Raw genomic sequence first — 19,729 nt, 5'->3', positions numbered from 1 at the left:
GACCGATATATCGATATATCAATATTTTTTTCGCGATATATCGAGACCGATATTGATATTTTTTTAAATATCGATGTATCGATATATCGATATTTTCTTTCATTTTCGATCACAGATGTAGATGGCTTACGGCCGTTCCCAATATTTGATCTATCTCTGGTTTTGCCCTTCTAGAGATAGGAATAGCTCATAATTGACATAAATTAGATGTCTCTAATGTCTAATGTGAGCTATTCCTATCTCTAGTAGGGCCAAACCAGAGATAGATCAAATATTGGGAACCGCCGTTAGGGATCTAAGCCATCTACATCTGTGATACAGGGTACTGACATACGTAGTATCCCTAAGTAGTCTGTGGTACTGACGTCTGACAGTTGACAGCTGACACTCAGACATTTTTGTCTGTGGCGGTGGTCGTTTTGCCATCTTTGCTGAATTATCCTGAACAAGTGAGTAAAATACGATTTAAATTTTATATACTCTCGTTGCACTGATTTCGTTACTTTCATATTTTTGTTATTTTATGTTTTAGTTGCATCGGGACGCAACTTATATCCTAAATGGCGCTAAACCCGCAGTACGATGCTATCGGCAAAGGTTTTGTACAGCAATATTATACACTCTTTGATGATCCGGCACAGAGGGCGAATTTAGCAAATATGTACAATGTAAGTATTACTTACTGTACTTCGGATAAGTAAAAGAACCTTCTAATTACTCTGAATAGCGAATCAAAACAAATAAGTAGCTTAAAGGTTATCTTTGCCGTTCGCGGGTAAGTTGTCACTTGTCAGGCCAAAACAATGTTCTGCTAAGATTGTGAGAGGAGAACATTAAAATATATTCGTTACTTTATGCCTGAGCATTGTTAGAGTCACCTATACTCGTCTCGGCGGGTGCACTGCCGTCCACCCAGATGTAAGCATAATGTAAACATAAAAATCTGGTGCAATCATTAATCAGGATGTTAATGATTGCACCAGATTTTTATGTGGCATCATATAGGTATCCTCTTTCTTGACTAACAGTGCATTTCTTGTCTTTTATCGTATCCTATAGTCTAGTACAAAGTCGTAATCACATGTCTTTTCAGGTTGAATCGTCATTTATGACATTCGAAGGCGTTCAAATTCAAGGTGCTCCCAAAATTATGGAAAAATTAAATGTAAGTTCTATCTTCTATGGTCTGAGTATACCATGGCCTTCTTGATTGAAAAGCACAAGAAGTGTAATACAAAAACTTAGTAAAAGTTAAGATAATGTGCTACTTAAACAAAGTTATGCTGCAATTATGTACTCTAAGCTCCTGTTTCCCAGAATACAAAGGCAACAATTGTTGCTGTTTAGCAAATACAAAATATTTAATCATCTTTCTCTTAATTCCAGAGTCTTACATTTCAAAAAATTGGTAGACTAATAACATCAGTTGATTCACAACCAATGTTTGATGGTGGAGTTTTAATAAATGTCCTCGGGAGATTACAGGTTAGTTGTCTTTTACATTTTTGTCTTTATAGTAATTATAATAACATACATTGTCACAGTTTAAAAAGTGATTGTTATAATGAAAGTGATGTACCATCGAGGAAGTTGATTCCTATGCAATTGCAGACCAAAGCTATTTGGTCGAATATGTCAATTCAATGTTAATTGTGATCTGTCAGCTGGGTTTGACATAACACAACCAAACTACTTAGGTCCCCGATTTCTATGAAATCAACTTCTCTGATAGTACAATAAGTACTTATAAATCATATTAGACTTCCACAGTCAGTAGACATATTTCTTTATCATAAAATGTTAGAGCCTCACTGATCAGTCATGGAAAAGTGGAAAGAAGTAAAAGTAGTTACAATAATTACAATAAATAGTATAAGTTTAGCATGTGCCGTCTAGATGCACGTGAGCTAGGCAATCCTACTTCCTACTATCCTACTAATATTATAAAGGCGAAAGTTTGTTTGGATGTATGGATGTTTGATACTCTTTCACGCAAAAACTACTGAACGGATTTTAATGAAACTTTACAATAATATAGCTTATACGTCAGAATAACACATAGGCTACAATTTTAACCGACTTTCAAAATGGGGGAGGTGTTATGTTTGTTTTCTTATGTTCAACGATTACTCCGCCATTTGTTAACCGATTTTCAAAATTTTTCTTGTGGTATATAGGGTATCATCCCAATTTGGTATTATATTCACAAAAGTGGTGATCTGATGAAGGATCCATAAGTAATTGAGGGAACTCCTCAAAACTTATAGGGAAATATGTGGTGACTTCGGTTTCGTGAGAAGTATTCTAAGCATATGCTACCAACAAGTAAGATTTTGCACTGAGATATACCTGGTATACCGTGGTTCGGAAGGTGCTGAGAGAACTCCTGATTCTTTATAGATACAAGTTTGGGAGTTTCGGCGTTGTTTTAAGAACAGAAAGCATATGCTACTATGCAAATTACATTCATCATCATCATCATCATCACTACCATGTTATACCATTTCATAGTCTTTTAGATCGAGACTCGAGTTTGTCAAGCGATAATTAAAAAAAATCTATACCTACCTAATATTATAAACCTGAAGAGTATGTTTGCTTGAACGCATCAATCTCAGGAACTACAGGTCCGATTTAAAAACTTATCTCAGTGTTAGATAGATTTATCGAGTAAGACTATTATCAGGAAAATGTGGGAAAAACAAGGAAAATATCTTTTATGGGAAAATGCGCGGGCCATCTAGTGGATATTATATTTCTACTGACTGTGTTTGTGGAAACTTTTGTTATGGTCATATTAGTTGTAAATTTTGTTTACTGATAATAAATTGAAGCTGTTAAATAACAGACTGACGAGGACCAGCCACATGCGTACTTCCAGACATTTGTCCTGAAGCCAATAGGGAACTCTTTCTATGTCGAACACGATATGTTCAGACTTGCCCTACATGACATATAAGTATATCTACAGGAGGCGAAGTAAGCACAATATATAATATGTGCACTGTAAATAATATCCCCGCATACTTAATAGTTTAATGCAGTGTTTTTCAACTTTTCTATGTATGAAGAAAAATCTTGTCTGTACAAATCCTGTAATTTTGATTTTTACATTAATAATCTCTAAAAACTATGTAATGTTTTTCCTGTGGCTTTTTCTTATATATAGTTTCAAAACCTACCTTGTTGAAAGACACTGACCATAATCAAATCTTTGACTGACAATATATTTTTATAATCTTTAACACAAATGCATTGCTTCTTCTTATCATTGATACTTAATTAAGTTTTAATTTCACCCTTTTATTTTTGTGTGTGCTATAAAAACTAATACATGCACTACCCCTAATAAATAATATTCTTAATATAATAATGTTCGCATGTTATTGTAAGCTAGTCTAGGGTAGGCTAGGCTTCATTAGATGTAGATTAAAATAATATAGTTATTTGTTAATTCTGACTTGCAGTGGATTTTTTTTCCACTTTTAAAAAATCTAAGACTAGAACAATTCTTAGTTTTTACTTTTTAGTAATGTTAAATGTGTATATGTCGCAGTCATCTGGTTTAATCTGCGATTTGATTGAATCGCAGCGTTTTCATAGAATGACACCATTCAATTGAATGACTAAAGGACAACTCGTTAAGATGTTAGGCTGTGACGTTTAACATTTTGACTAAAAGTCAGTCATGTATAGTGAAGTTGTTAAATGGGATGCTATAATTTTTTTATGTAGCCGTTGACGGGGTAGTAATAGGTTAATCCACGCTGTCATATTATTTTATAACAAATAAAACACTTGAAAGTAAATTTAATCGACAAATTAATATCAACACAGTGCAGTCAGCTGTGCAAGCTGTTTGACGCCATATTTGTTTTAGTGACAATTAGCGCCGTAGTGGGAAAAAAGTGAAATACGTTCAATTACCTGACTGATTTCATGTCCGCTATCTTTAAAGGGCTATATAATATATTACAAATCGCTAACTGTTGGACGTTGGGTGAAGATCGTTCAATCGACGTTCGACTTCGGCCGAGTCATTCAATTGAATGGTGTCATTCTATAACGCTAAGTCGCAAGAAAACGCTAGTCCAGGGGTCACCAATTAGTTTCGCTCGGGGTCCGTTTTAAGAAATAAAATGACCTTCGCGGTCCGCACATTAAAAAAAATACGGAAATTACAAAGGTATTGGTTTGTATCAATGAGAAAAGTGTAACTTTTGTTGCTACGTCATGTTCATCGGTATGTCGAGGACTCGAGACCTAAATTAATTTTTAACGAAGTTCATCTTCAAACATGCTTGGTCCGCACCATAGGCTTAATATATACTGTCGTAGGTTTATGGTCCGCACACAATGGGACGGCGGCCCAGATGCGGACCTCGGTCCGCCAATTGGTGACCCCTGCGCTAGTTATTCAGTCGAATCGTAGATTAGATTCAATATTAGAGATATGGCAGAGCCTGCTATAGAATATTATAGCCTTTCTTTTTATATTTTTTCCTCAACTCGTTTTACAGCAGCAGCTGTTACAATCTTAAAAAATAGTAACCATAGGACTAATCAGATCTTTACAATAAATTGGAGTGTTACGATTTTGAATTAATATATTATTTTACAGGTCTATTGCCTGAATTAAATGATTATTATTATTATTATTTGGTCTTTACTCATTGGTTTGTACTTTGTTTATCTGATACAACTGAAACAAATGACTGGTATTCTTTTTAATGGTCGTCGACACCTATATGTTATCACTTGTTTATTTTTAACGCTCATTATCTGAATTTGAACTCCTCAAGTAGATAAAAGTATTCTGAAATATTAAAAGCAAGAAAAAGTAGTATGAATATAATGTTTTTATAATTAAATTGTCCTATTTCCTTTTATAATATTTTTGTGTGCCGAATTATTATTTTTTAACTACTCTCTTGGGTTGCCAATGGCACAGCATCATCACTACATAGTATAAAAAAATATATATCCACAGCCGAACATAATATAACCTCCTCGTTTTTTGGAAGTCAGTTAAAAAACAGTCGCTTTTTCTGTCCTCATGTCCCTTTGGTCCCTTTAATCTTTAAAACTAGGCAACGGATTTTGATGCGGTTTTCTTTTATAGATAGATAGTGATTCAAGAGGAAGGTTATAGGTATAATAACAGTCATTAAAGAGTGGAGAAATACTGTTATTTTTGAGGTCTAGTCTGATGTCACTTACATTGCAAACGCAGGCTAAACTCTACGAGATTTATCAAAATAATGTACTAAGTATTGTGCACAATGAAAAGGTCTACAGAAAACTTCGCGATGATGTCTATCTCTTAGGGATATCCCACAATAACATTTTTTATCATTTACTTTTTACTACAAATAATGGCAAATTTTCGAAGCGATTTTAACCAATACGGCATTAATCCTTATTCAATTAAATACTTAAAATACAATATGTTTGATTTAATATAGATCTTTATGGCCCTTTACAAATTACAGCATAGCAGTCATAGGTTACACAGTCAGTTTGGCATCAGTTCAGTCCATCAGTCTGATCAGGACTGACGGGAAAATGATCAGGTAACCGTTTGATTGATGTACTTATCATTTTTTTATTATGTACTATCAGAGAAGTTGATTCCTATGCAAATCGGGGACCTAAGTAGTTTGATTGCGTTACGTCAAACCCAGCTGACAGATCACAATTAACATTGAATTGACATATTTGACCAAATAACGTTGGTCTGTCAACTTCCTCGATGGTACTTTTCGATTATCATTCTGGAGTCAGTCTCAGACTGATGGATTGAACTGATGCCAGACTGACCGTGTAACCGTACTCTAACGGCGCGTTCCAGGCGTGCGCGTTTTCTGCTGTAGCGTCGCGTTTGGATGAACGCGCAAGCTGAGTCCACGCGCACGTCTGAACGCGCCCTAAAAATGAGTTTATCAGTGTCCTATATTTTTTATAATTTAATTTGAACTTTATTTCAATTATTTAATCCCTTTTTAATTTCCAGTGCGACGATGATCCTCCACACCCGTACATGCAGACATTCGTATTGAAACCGCTCGGGGACTCGTTTTTCGTTCAACATGACATCTTCCGTCTCGGCATTCACGACACAGTGTAAAGAGACTGCCCACGCATTCGTTTTGGTTATCTAGGTGTAAGCTCACGAACAATGCCTTGAGAAACGTCGCGCATACAGCTAAATTAAAGCTTAAGTAATGAAAGTGAACCTTCTTCAGTTATGTATACATTTTATAATAAATGCATTATAATTTTTTACTATGGCGTCGTTTGATTTGTTGTCAACAGATGGCGCTAAGGCTGAATTTCTATGATGCGGTGCGAACGCGCGGTTTGGCGGCTACAACTCGAGATAACTAGTAAAAGAGCGCGCCGCGTCGATGTTTAAATCGTTATACGTTTGCTTGTAATTGCGCAGTTTAGCCGCCAAACCGCGCATTCGGGCGGCCGCACAATATAATACCAGCCTAATATTATATAGTCCGGCAAGAAAGTGAAGAAATTAAAAAGTGGCAACATCGTAGTGTCATCCCTTTTTTCTTAGATTGATTTGAAAGGGATGACACTACGATGTTGCCACTTTTTAATTTCTTCACTTTCTTGACAGACTATACTATTTATTTGGGAGTAGACAATTGAAACAAGATGTAGATGCTAAGACAATCATGTATTAAGTAATAAATAGTCAAAAAATTAACAAAAGAACCATTCGACACAGGTACGTTATCCAATCTTTCAATTTAAGATTTACCAACAAAATCTCACGACACTACTACACTCGACGAGTCCATGCACTAAGTTCACCGCTAAGTGAATGACTAGGTTGCAAAGGTCCTTCGGCGGCCGTCTCTACGGTGTTGATTCTCTTAGGCTCACTTCCACTAGGCTATGCAATATGCTTTCTGACAGCAGTTTGGACTACCGTGTTCTAATGCGAGTGAAACATAATTTATTCCCGGTTCTTAAGGCTTTATGGGCGTATTTTTAGTGTAGACGTTAGTCAATTTTAAAGTGCTAGAGAATGTTTAAACATTAGTTAAACAACACAGAAACCGATATCACATATTTTTAGATAATGAAGAATTCCAATCCACACAATGTTGTTGCCACCATTTCTGCCACCAAATGGAGCCTCGCATGAGTCAGGCCAACCAGCTCTCAGAAAGCACAAACTCATCGGCCAAGCCATTGTCAAAGCTAATCTTGCCTGCCTAGTGAATCCATAATTTTAGAAAAGCAGTTTTATAAATTACAAAAATTCGAGTCTTTAATATCTCTACAGAGTATTACTACTGTTTATTTATTTTTATTTTTGATACACTCAGCGGCATAGAATACGGTTTAGGTTTAAAGCCAAATAATCTCAAAGTCTGTTTTTTAAAATTAAAACCTTAAATCGTGGGCACGCATTTTGAGCAGTACAGTAGCTCTACCATGAGTTTAAAGCTATAGTATTTATCGATACTCGATACCGACTACGTAAATATTTAGTATGGCGATTTTAGTTCCGCAAATAACCGCTAGAGGCGCTGTATTTGCTATACAAAAAATTTACGGTAGTCGGTATCGAGTATCGAAAAATACTATAGCTTTAAACTCATGGTAGAGCTACTGATTACAGAATTACGTGCAAAACTTTACAACAATACGTCACGTGAATTGAAAATGTACTTGCTGAGTGTATTGATAAAATAGGTACGTCAAAGTTTTACCTTCTTCTTAATAAAGATTTTTAACAGCGTACAACTATTGAAATTCCACTGTCGTTGTCTATCAAATGACTTTTCCGATATGCCAGACAAAGAAAGCAGACTTTGCATAGTTATTTGCTGTTAATATTTTTATTATGACGTAGGTATTGTGTACAATTAAGTAGTCAAACTGCTAAAACGGAAATCACATGCAAACAACAAAGTTCAAACGAGATCAAATCATTCATGGCATTTTTATCGGTGTACAAGCCCCATTCTTCTCCAATAATATTAACAAAACAATTACTGAATAGGTTTGTACGCAATAAAGTTAAATACGGTAAGCTTTATTGTGGGTAGCTGTCTTAAATAGCATTTTACATTGTACACGCTCGAAATATGGACATATGGACCAGTATATTTTAGTTTCGGTTCTTACCAACAGAAACAGTTGCCTTTCTTTAACGTTCATCTTTCCATTTAATTTGAGCTTCGCAAGAGTTTCATTCCTTAGCCTGAGTTTAAAATCTCTTATAAAATACTTAACAAATGTTAAGGTAACATTATGACATCATTTTGAATCTTATTAGTAGAGTTATTTGAGTTAGCACTGTAAAACAAAAACATTGTTAGTTGTATGATAATAATTAGTTCAGTACATTTTAAAACAAAATAACACATAAAACTCAACATAACTGATTGAAAAATGGCTCTTACAAAATATTGTATGATTAAAAAATGTACAGTTGTTACGTAGCTTATTTGGATCTTCTAAAAACTTGTAATAATACTGCTTACATAACTGCTCAGCCTCTTGTTTCGTAAAAAATAACAACAGGTAAAAAAAAAAACAATTTAAAGTTTGTATTTTTGGCATGAGTGTAGAATCAATAAACACAAGTTTCTTATGGCGCTTTATGGTGTGAAATTATACAAAGACCTCTTGTAATAACAGCAAATTGGATAAGTTATGCCACTGAGGTATAAATTACAGTATCTCCACTAAGATTGAATCCACAATCCCCTTCGAGACCACACCACTACATTCTAAACATTCACCAACCATCACCAACTCACTGGTTCATACCTCATCACAAACATTGATGATGGTTAATACCAAAAGCGCGCCATTTCTTACAACATTACATTGACAATAAAACGTTACAAGTGGTACAAAAATTTCGACTTAAAACGATAAAATATGGTTTTGTAATTTGTACTTAGTTGAATGTATTAAATCACTAACCGATATACCACAAAATACAACAGGGTTTAGTCCGTTAAATATTACGAAAGCATTGTCATCAATACCTTAAACATTTAAGAAGGGTATTGAATTACTTATAAGGAAGTTTTCTCTAAAACGAAATAAGTTTTTTTAATGTCTATTTTTCGTAACTGAATGATAATTGATAACATTAATTTAGTCATTCGGGTACATTTTTCATGAATATAATAGGAGTTATAACCTCATGTTAAATGCCAGACAGTTTTTTTTTAATAAAAATACTTTAGAATAATAATTTGGAAAAAAAAGCAGCTTAAAAATTTGCGAATTATGTTAAATCCAGCTGTCGTCAAGAAGAATATCCAATAGGAATTACACAACCATTGAAAAAGAAAACCAAAAATATCAATCCCTAGCTTTGTTAACATGGAAGATAAAGGGGGTGTGAAATAGCCGCGAACCGCTTCGAGAAAAGTATGGTACGGCCGTGCCTTTGCTAAAAAGCTTGGCTGGGGCACTCCCGTGCCCCCAGATAAACTATTACCCAATCCATTGTAGTTTTAAAATTTGACCAATAATTAAGATATTAATGACAATGCAAGGACGTTCAACTTAAAAATAAATAATTTGAGCATTACATAAGTACCTTTAACAGTCGGTAAACGCTAGGAACTCAAGAGGTTGTAAACTCAGGTGTACATCTGCATTCGGCTTAGCCGTATTAATAAACCGCTCTCAGACTCGTACTCAATACCAATCTTGGTACGCTCTTAGCGTCTTAAGATGGTCTTTCATTATTATTATTAGTTCGATGTCAAGAGCATATTGTAGTACTTAAGTCAAGGTACCACACTCGCGTATTAGCAGTTGAATAACGATGTGGTTTACTTGTAAGATATTTGCGTAGCGTGGAGTGTGAGAACTGTCACTCATATCTTCACCTTAGGCCTCATCCACATTTGTATCATTTGCGCGATCAGATCTCCGTCGCGTAGCCCCGATCGCTATTAACCGCGTATCTGATACGTGTCGTATCAAATAGGCGTCCACACTATGATACGCATACTTGATACGGCGCGATGATCGCGACGGAAATCTGATCGCGCAAATGATACAAATGTGGACGCACATTTAGTCGTTTCTTCGAGATTTCCTGCACTTGACTCAACCCTTCAAAAATATGTCATTTGTTCAACAAAACGTCATCATTTTTAACACGCTTTAGTTTATTTTATATCCTGCACGCTTTTATAAGCTTGGGCTGTAGTATGCAAAGGAATCTTTGAGCACGATTTTTACCTATCTCCAGTACTCCAATTAATACAAAAATTGAAAAAAAGATAAATGAATTCGAATAATTCTAATAAAAGATGAAAATAAATTCAGCGTGTTTATTTAAGTTTTTTTAAACTATTAGGGCCATCGCTAAAACTCGCGCGGGCGCACGCTCGCGTGTGTATAAATGAAAAATATTATGTGCAGTCGCACGCGACTGCGCTGCCCATACTATTTTTCATTTATACACCGAGCGTGCGCCCGCGCAATTTTAGCGTTGGCCCTTATTATTGAGGTATGAGCTGGTTTTATCTCTAGGAAACGACTAATGATACGGGCGTTAGTCTCACTAGCATACTTTAAGCATCTCAAGAGCGATCTTGAGTATTGTAAGAGCGGTTTATTAACGGCTTTAGGCCTTCTTGCGTCCTCGCGCGCCGGATATGGAGTACCCGCGTAGCGAGCGCATTGCCATCGCGCGGTTGAAGTGGCGCTGATGCTTGTGTTCCTCTGCTTCATTGCTGTTGTCCACCGAGGACAGTATCACCAGCAGGACGCCCATCACCTGAAAAGTGGCGATGATTGATGAGTCATAGAGTTAAAAACAAAAATTGTAAGTTGAGTACTAGAATTGTGAAATTAAATATATGGTTTGTATTCATATAATCGTGAATTGTGGTTTGTAATCAGCAGGAGGTGACTCGTGACATTAAGGGCCTGGGCCTATACCACCAAACGGTTTTGAGATTCTAACAATCGGACGAGAATGCCATGTCCTGCTCTAACAACGTCATTTCACGTTTGTTACAGTAGGACGCAACATTCTCGTACGATTGTTTGTGTCTCAAAACTGTTTCGTGGTACGGACCCTGTTTCACCACTTTCTGATAAAGTGCCGAATAGGCTATTCACAACTTTTTTGACAGATTCTCCATACTTCATCTGTCAAGTTAGTGGTGGATAGTCTATTCGGCACTTATCAGGAAGTGGTGAAACAGGCCCTAAGTATAAACAGGAATTAAAAAATACCGAGTATGCAAAACATATTATAAAAAGTATCCTAACTATCCTTTATCCCATCTCTCAAAATATTATCTACATATATTATAGGTACCTATCTAAATTATTCAGCATGTAGAGGTAATAGACAGGCACACTTTCTCGTTTATTAGGGTTCCTTAGTGAACAAGGAACCCTTATAGTTTCGGTCTGTCCGTCCGTCTGTCCATCTGTCTGTGCGTCTGTCTGTCCGCGGTTTTGCTCCGAGAGTAAGACCTACAAAGCTGTGAATCGGCATGAATGTACATATTGATAATGCCAACAAAATGGTACATAAAATCTTTAAAAAAAAATTTTTTATGGTACCTCCCCTACACATGAAGTGAGGATGGTTTTTTTTCGCGTCCACCCCATCGTGGGGTATCGTTGGATAGGTTTTTAAAAAATATTTCGAGTACCTATTTATAGATCCTTTCACCGATTTAGGGATACATTTGTGAAATATTAAGTTTTAAAGTGGAAAAATCGTTAGTCCAGTGTCCCCCCCCTTCTATATGGGTGCTTCTGGAAATGTGAAAAAATTCACGGGAGTAGGAAATATGCTGAATTTAAAAGTAAAATTATCATGGCTAGTAGCTAGTAAGAAGTAGGAAGTAAGTAAGACTTAATAAATTATTGAGTAATAGTCGATCAACTAAAAAAAATGTATTCGGCGAAGTATAAAGAAACTTTTCGATCAAATTCCTTTGTACGTAACCGATGTTGATGTTGTTAGTAGTGTAAACTACGGAAACCTATATTGCGCGTGGCCCGACACGCACTTGACCGGTTTTATAATATAAGTTATATGTATTACCAAACAAACAATGATGAGTAGTGTGTAGACGTGGACCGAGGCCTCCGGTATGTTCTCTATGTCTTTGAGCGCGGCGACGGCGGGCTCGAAGTCCGGCCTCAGGTCTAACGCGTGCCGCAGGTGCACCGCAGCCTCCTGAAAATCATAATAACAAGTTTAATTATAACCCGACAACGTAAAAAACTTTGACAGGTGTCAAGGGTATATGTAATTGATTGTACCGTTGGTTCTTGGTGGAAATGCATGTTGATCACCTGAAGATGATTAATTTCGAAACCGGTCGTGTAATTTGTTAATAATTTCTTAATATAGTGGAAAAAGTGCAAGCAAATATTGTTTTATTAGTGTTCAGGTGTCAAGGGATACCCGGATGCACTTATATAACTTTTATACTGTAAATGTTAATGTACTAAGTGACTATTTCTATTGCATTATTGACAGCCATCCATTGAAAGACGTATGGTGGCAGCCCTAGTGTAGGATTTACCGATCAAATATCTCTAGTTGTAAACGGATCTCACGGGTGATTTTTTTTGTGCGTATAGAATGCTTGTATACCTTTAATTTGTTGATATTTTCGATTGCATCTTTTGTTTAGTTTTGGATAAAAAAAATAAAAAGCTAAAAATGAAAATTATTTTATTGTATGTAAAATATTGATACGGCGAATTAGAAAAAAAGCTTGAAATATGCCTTATTTAATAGGCTTTCAGGTGGTACACAAAATTTTATTTAAATATGGATTTTTCCCTTCCGGGCACGCGACACGCGGGTGTTCTACTCCTGCATTCATAATATTAATGCCTATTCAAAATTGAAGAAAATAGAAAATTTCCGATTTTTCGTCTCCTCCGTACACTGTGGGATGGAACGAAGTTCCTTTAGAGAATTTAGTGAAGGAATTGTATTTTTTTTGTAATGTATGTATGTACATACAAAACCTGAATACACTCAACAACAACAAAAAATCGTCGTGACACCTGTTCAACGCGAAATAGATATAAGAAACGAAAATAACTGGCTCGCTTTCTATGAGAGAAAAAGAGAGAGCCAGACAAACAAGCGCACGCCGCACGGCTTACAACTATAGCAAAAAGTGTCGTTACAACTTTAGGTCTTATTTTTTCCGTCTACGCTACGAGTTCACATACGCACTCCTTTTGGCGTCGCCATACTTGGGTATAATCATTTCAGCAACATTAACACTCGATTGATGCGAGGTGCTTAGCTAGGCACTATGACACTCAATACCAAGCCCAAATCAACAATTACCGCAAATTTTTCATTCACAATACCACAAGTCACTTTGGCATTATTCAACTAAGGGTGACCGCACATTTGAGACACGACAGTTTTTAGATAGACTATCGCATAATAAAAAGTACTAGACGCGCACATTTGAAACAATACGTCTCATAGACAAAGTTGTCTAATGCGTACAAGAACTACACGGCGACAAGTCTGACTAACGACTGTCGGCTTCCCTTTGAAGTGTATGCGAGCGCGCACATCAACGACAAAACTGTCTAGCGGTGTACCTAGTCTGATCCGAGCGTTCTCTACTGATGAATATACAATTATTGTATGCGTTGCGTCGTCGTAGACAAAACAGTTTCGTCTTGGTATGCGCCGCGTGGTAGACACAACTGTTTCTCTTTAGTCTTAAAGTCTGACACGTCTATGTGAAACAAGATTGTCTAAAACCTGTCGTGTCTCTAATGTGCGCTATCTCTTATAGTGAGACATGGTTATGACTTATGGCTCAGTCTGACATTGATGTGAGTTGTGACTAAGAGCCCCTGCAGACTACAGACTTTTAGTCGGCCAAAAGTTTGACCAAATTGGGGTTTCGGTACATTATTATCGGCCGATACAAATTGTGCGCATCTTCATACATCTTCGTATTGATTAAGCTTTCGATCAAACTTTTGACATTTGTCAGTTTGACAGTTTTGACAATTAATTTACTGAATTGATTGAGAGGAATTGCTAAATGTGACCATTTTAGCCCCGCGGTAATCATATATCCTTATAAGTTATAACACCTCCCGACAACACACCACCCACCTGATAATGGCCGTACGCCTTGAATATCTCCCCCAGCGTGAAGTACTGCTGCCAGGCGCTGCGGTCCGGCGGCTGCACCTCCAGCGAGCGCCGCGTCAGGTAGATCGCGTCGTCCAGGTACTGCAGCGTGAACAGCACGCGCCCGAGGTTTAGGAGCACCTGAATCAAGATACATACTATAGTCTCATCTTCTTTTTTATTTCAGCGGCCTCAGTGAGTTGCTCTGAGAGACCATGCAGGTTAAAACGTGACCACATTGCTGCGTTGGGGGTTGCATTTGAATTACGCATTATAGGGAGGAGGCGGGAGAGGAGGGGGGACGGGGGGGGGGACGTCCGCCACACGTATTTAAAAAAAACTATGCATCTCCTAGACACAAATCAGGTGTCATTTGATACTCACCCCTATAAAATGCCATTGTTCCACCCCCCTCTCCCTATAATGCGTGATCGATCGATCGATCAACGCAACGCAGGGGTTGGCATTTGAATGTCAACCCCTGCGTTGCGTTGTCGCAGCAACAGCGTTGTGTCGTTATGGATACATATTTTATGAGGAAGATGAATAACGAGCTGCGCTGTCTCTCTTATTACGTTATTTCGTTACGACCGTGCGGTGCAACATTTAATGTGGTCAAGTTAAATACTTATTGCCATGTACTGTCACATTTGCCAAGACCACAATATGTTTAGTAAAATATGTAGTAGACAATGACTAATAAGCAAGATAGAAAGCACTACAATGTATATTATACAAGCAGAGCAGATAAAAGAATGGCAAAATGACAAGAAAGAATTTGAAAGTTAGATTATTATCAATTCCATTGCAATTTGTCAGGCAATTTTCATTGATTTCTCCTTACATAGGTAAGTACTATAAATTAATTATAACATACCTCAGCATTGTATGGTGAGACAGCTAGAGCTCTGCGGAAACACTCAATTGACTGTCTAGTGTCTCCCTTTATTCTCCAGAAGTTGCCTATTTGGTTGTAAAGCTGCACCGATTTCGGCTTCTCGCGTTTCGCCTTCTTTAGCTTTCTCTCTAAAGCACTTATATCAAGTTCTGTTACTCCATTTTTGAAGGACTTCTTTTTAGTAAATATAAGCGCCACCTACAAAAAACAAAGATTTGATCAATTGCTAATTATGATCATATAAATGATAATTAAATTTACTAAAGCTTTTTACAAACCAACACTCAACTATAACAAATGATCTTTATAATTTATAATTACAGAATATGTAATGTTCCACACATCAAAATATGTGGTACTATATTTTATGTTTTGATTTTCTTGCAAATTTTCGTGTCAGTATGCAAACAGCCTAATAAAACTTTAAACATATATTATCACCTGTCAGGCTGTCACACAAAACTTAATAACTGGGTTAATATAACAAAAATATGCAAAAATGCAAATTTGGTTAAAAACAAAAAGTAGTCAGACTTGTTTTGCTAAGATAATAATAAATGTGTTTTAGTCAAGTAGACTATGGTAAAACCATGAAGCTAATATAGAGAGGAGGTGTCGTAATCGAATTTCCTTAAGAAACGACGCGTGACAATTTGCGGGGTGAGGGGGTGTCAAGCTCCGCCCACTTTTCAGTATTTCATCTATCGGCTAAAAGCAAAACTACTAGCTTAGGTCGATGTTGATGTTACCACGTAGTTCAGCTATCTAATACTAGATGTCAAATTTCTTGAATATTCTTGAATATTATGGGACATACTCAGAACTTTAAAAAATGTATATTAATAATTATAATAAGTTCAATTAATAAAATAAGGGTTAGTATTTTGACCGGTTTTTTAATGTAAAATAAGGGGACAAACGAGTCACCTGATAAACTCAAACTTTTTTATTCAGAAAAAAATTTTGCAATTAATGTTCTCTGAACGTCTACATGATGCCTACCACCGAGATAGAAAGCAACTTCCGTCGCCCATGGACACTCGCAACATCAGCAGAGCTACAGGTGCATTGCCAGCCATTTAGGAGGTAATAGGGGGGGGGGGGGGGGGGGGGGCGGCCTATGGGCTATGAATCAATTTCTTCGATGGTAAGTACATGAAAGATGATAATCCACGCGCGATCAGAATGGGATCGCAATGATAGTTTTGTTTGCTAAAAAAGTAGCGTTAGCAAAATTTTCTGATAGCATTAATTTATAGGTAAGTAATCGACCAATTCTGTACATCTGGGTTGCACCAACTAACTTTAACTGTAACTTTAATTCAAAATGTCAAAACTTTGGTTAAAGTTAAAAATTGACGCCATCAAGACGCCATATTTAACCATAACCATAGAACTCGACAAGCTCGACAAGGTTTTAAATGCGCGTGGCGAAAAAAGGAACTAACGCTGTCATCATACAAAAAACGCCATTTTTGACAGTTCTCTTTTACCAGCAGCGCCCCCGCCCACCTTCATTTATATCCTTGTTGGACCAGCTGTCAGCTGTCAATTTCTCCGGTCAAAGTTAAGGTTAAAGTTAAATTTACCTTAACTATAACCATAACTTAAACTTTAACCACGCCTCTGGTGCAACCCAACCTTAAGGTATTACCTTGTTTTTGGTCAACCCCGTGGCAGCTTCAACTCTTTCAGTTAAGTACTTTATTTTTTTATTTTTGAGGGAATCCAAAATTTTCATGAAAAAGATTTGTGGTAATATTTTATCAATGAATGTGATTCAGCTATTATTTTATTAATCAATTACTATAACAATATCACATATTATTACCTATTATTATCACAAAAAAAAATTAAAATAAAAACTTAAAAGAAATGTTCGCAAATAAAAACGCGCGCGTCAACAATCAACATTAGCAAACAAACTGTCATTGCGATACTTAATAAAAATACAACCTCCTCGTTTTTTGGAAGTCGGTTGATAATTTAATTCTAAATACGGCCCTGGATATTTGTTACGTTCATAATGGTTATCCAAGATGAGGACAGATGGCGCTTTATAAGTAATATGACAATAAAAGCTATATAAGTACGGTTTTACCTATTAAAAGTGTTTAAGACAAAGTGTATCACGGTTTTAAGTATTCAAGTATGATTATTGCAATAAACTTATGCAATATTATAGGCATTTACGTCTGTATTATCTTTCAAAGGTCTGGCCATCTAGTGTCAAGTAGTATAATTAACGCTGAAAGCTAAAATGTTCTAGAACTTTTATATTTAAATTACATTTAAAATTATTTACAAATGAAATGTGATGGTATTTATATTATCAGAACGTCTGTCTGAGTGTTTTCGACATTGTAAAACACAATACTTCATCCTTTCCTTGTTAAAAACGCAAAAAACACCAATTTATTGGGAGTCTCGTTACGTGTGCACCTGACAAACGCTGAAAGTGTACTGACTTAAGCCCCGCCCACAATGATGACGTCAGGACCTAGTTGAAAATCACAGTGCACAGTTGCTTAGGCCATCTCCTCTCTATAATAGCTTCATGGGTAAAACCAAAGGTTAGAGTAATAATATTAATAGTCTAATAAATTACTGTCTGATGATTGGATTATTATGTATGTATGAATGGATTATTATTATGTAGCTAACATAGTCAGGAGTTATAGTTTTTATCCTTCATCACCTGTGGCTCAGGTACATTTGGATGTCGGTGTCGTCTTGCCACCCCGACAAGATTGTCGTAATATGTAAAATTTACTGCTTTCCCACAATCCAAGTATTCATCCTCTAAGTCATTGTTTGTGTCCGTATTTGATATGTCACCATTTTCACCATTAGCCCTGTATAAAAGAAAGTAAATTAGAATCACACAGTGATTATAAATATGTGTACTTTTTATAATATTATGTGTACTGTGTTTTGTTAAAGTATACCTACAGAAGTTATATTATAGCTGTGTTCTCAAGTTATCTGAAACAAGTTAGGTGTGCCTATGCCCAATTATAAAGATGGAGTGTATATTTTAATAATGCAATATTGTTGAAGGATTTACAAGTCTCTCAATAATTTTAATTTAATAAATGTGCACTTAAAGGACAACACTTTCAAGTTCAACTTGTGGATGTTATTAATGATATTTTTCATTACCTCTGCTGTTCGTACATCTGACAATCCGTGCAGAACATGTTGTCAAAACCATGTTTAGTCCATGTGTTACCGTAGTATACTGTTGATGTTATGATATTGAAAATCGAATCGGCTTCATTCAGTTTAGACTTATTCGACTCATCCTACAAAATGTACAATTTGTATATTGCCTTTGCACGCTTCAGTTGTATGGAAGGAAGGAACTAAGATCACTATATTGAATATCTTAATCAATGCTATGGTGAACTTTGAATTAAAATCAACAAAACCTCACGGACCAAGGCTAACGAGTTAGTAGAAGGTAGTTCGTAAAGCGAAATCGGTCATTTATTACCAAAACAGTTTTCACATGCCAAATACAATTGATTATGTAAATGATACTATTATCTACCACAAACCTGCGGTAACGTGCTACCGTCGACTATTTGACTCTTTTCGGGGTCCAATTTCCAAATATTAGAAGTACGAGAATCAGTGATAATTATTTGAAAAGAAAATATGTAGAGAATAAAACAAGTCATGTATGGTGACTCCCACATTTTGACTATGAACGAAAGAATACATGAAAACCACACTAATTTGATACTGTTTTGAGTCTTTTCACATTACACATTAACAGAATTCAAGAAAATTTTCACGATTTTAAAATAAATAATTTTAGTATCGAGTTCTCTTCTGGTTGTATTTTGACAGTATTTTTTTTTTCAAAGTATGACGTTTGATACAAGTATATTGCCATTAAAGGTGAAGCACACTTATCGGAGCCGAAAGAATGGAACGACTAACGAGCCGAAAGATAAGAATTTTAGAATTTTTTGTATAGGTATGAAATCCTATGAAACTTCGCACATTTACCCGCGTCGAATCGGTCGAATCTGACAGGACCCCAGTAAGGCCTGCTTTCGTTTCGGCTGAGTGTGTATTTACCTTAATGCAGAAGAATATTTTTTTTAGCCTGAAATTTGAGCAAAATCATAGCAAAATATTGTATGGAATCGTATGCAGACGCCTTTAAAAAATTTAATCAACTAGAACTGCTATAATTTTGGGCAAAAAAAAAATTGTTTAGTAAAGGGCCCCCGAGACGATCAAACGGTTAGATTCAAACCTTACGTGTTTGATGCAACCGTTTGATGTCGGTTTGAATGGTTTGTCTGCGCAGTTTCATTCAATACGCGCTGTCGAGTACACGTCTTGTGATGCAGAAGATGCTCTAGAGTCTAGACTCTAGAGTCTAGATTCTAGAACGGGGATCGCGATTTTCTTATATCTTATGTTTACAAAGTTAATGTACTGCGTCAGAAGTCCAAATTACTGGTATAGCCAGAGTAGACAGAATTATAGAGTATGTCGACTTAGAACTGATGTTGAAATTTTTAAATTTGACGTATTATGACGAAAATCGTCGCTAGGGTTGTTAAATTGTTGGCTACGAATTTAAAACTATGACATATTCGCTGGACGTGTTCCTCTTTATTCGTATTGTTGTTTGTGTTTTGGCATAAAAC

The 19,729-nt window shown here is 36.2% G+C and overlaps 2 protein-coding genes across 4 annotated transcripts; one reads left to right on the top strand and one right to left on the bottom strand.

The window, feature by feature from the left end:
- The first annotated feature begins 374 nt into the window (after positions 1 to 374).
- On the top strand, positions 375 to 6,288 carry LOC121731705 (probable nuclear transport factor 2). Of its 3 annotated transcripts, XM_042121282.1 has the most exons (6): positions 375 to 449; positions 533 to 668; positions 1,094 to 1,165; positions 1,387 to 1,485; positions 2,849 to 2,979; positions 6,014 to 6,288. In XM_042121282.1, exons 2-5 carry the CDS (start codon positions 561 to 563, stop codon positions 2,957 to 2,959), a joined length of 390 nt encoding a protein of 129 aa, XP_041977216.1. In that variant the 5' UTR covers positions 375 to 449; positions 533 to 560; the 3' UTR covers positions 2,960 to 2,979; positions 6,014 to 6,288. The 3 variants fall into 3 exon arrangements, with proteins under 3 accessions (XP_041977216.1, XP_041977213.1, XP_041977215.1); XM_042121279.1 differs by lacking the exon at positions 2,849 to 2,979; XM_042121281.1 differs by lacking the exon at positions 2,849 to 2,979 and having other exon boundaries at positions 418 to 453.
- A 4,179-nt stretch (positions 6,289 to 10,467) lies between these two features.
- LOC121731593 lies at positions 10,468 to 18,883 on the bottom strand. The gene is made up of 7 exons (XM_042121089.1): positions 18,620 to 18,883; positions 18,222 to 18,364; positions 17,758 to 17,914; positions 15,039 to 15,257; positions 14,144 to 14,302; positions 12,077 to 12,211; positions 10,468 to 10,786 (listed from the first exon to the last, which is right to left on the bottom strand). The coding sequence occupies exons 1-7, from the start codon at positions 18,758 to 18,760 to the stop codon at positions 10,634 to 10,636; spliced, it is 1,107 nt and encodes a 368-aa protein (XP_041977023.1). The 5' UTR covers positions 18,761 to 18,883; the 3' UTR covers positions 10,468 to 10,633.
- Between the last annotated feature and the right edge of the window lie 846 nt (positions 18,884 to 19,729).

Source organism: Aricia agestis, chromosome 11 (genome assembly GCF_905147365.1).
Source record: "Aricia agestis chromosome 11, ilAriAges1.1, whole genome shotgun sequence".
Lineage (NCBI taxonomy): Eukaryota > Metazoa > Arthropoda > Insecta > Lepidoptera > Lycaenidae > Aricia > Aricia agestis.
This window is presented reverse-complemented; position numbering and strand designations above follow the sequence as displayed.

Excerpts from the sequence above, each read along its gene's own strand:
- LOC121731705 (XM_042121279.1), top strand. The coding sequence starts at position 561 with ATGGCGCTAAACCCGCAGTACGATGCTATCGGCAAAGGTTTTGTACAG. Across the intron at positions 669-1,093 it reads ATTTAGCAAATATGTACAAT|GTTGAATCGTCATTTATGAC; the intron begins GTAAGTATTACT and ends ATGTCTTTTCAG. Across the intron at positions 1,486-6,013 it reads ATGTCCTCGGGAGATTACAG|TGCGACGATGATCCTCCACA; the intron begins GTTAGTTGTCTT and ends TTTAATTTCCAG.
- LOC121731593 (XM_042121089.1), bottom strand. The coding sequence starts at position 18,760 with ATGTGGGAGTCACCATACATGACTTGTTTTATTCTCTACATATTTTCT. Across the intron at positions 15,258-17,757 it reads CAAATGTACCTGAGCCACAG|GTGGCGCTTATATTTACTAA; the intron begins GTGATGAAGGAT and ends TGTTTTTTGTAG. Across the intron at positions 12,212-14,143 it reads AGGCGTACGGCCATTATCAG|GAGGCTGCGGTGCACCTGCG; the intron begins GTGGGTGGTGTG and ends TATGATTTTCAG.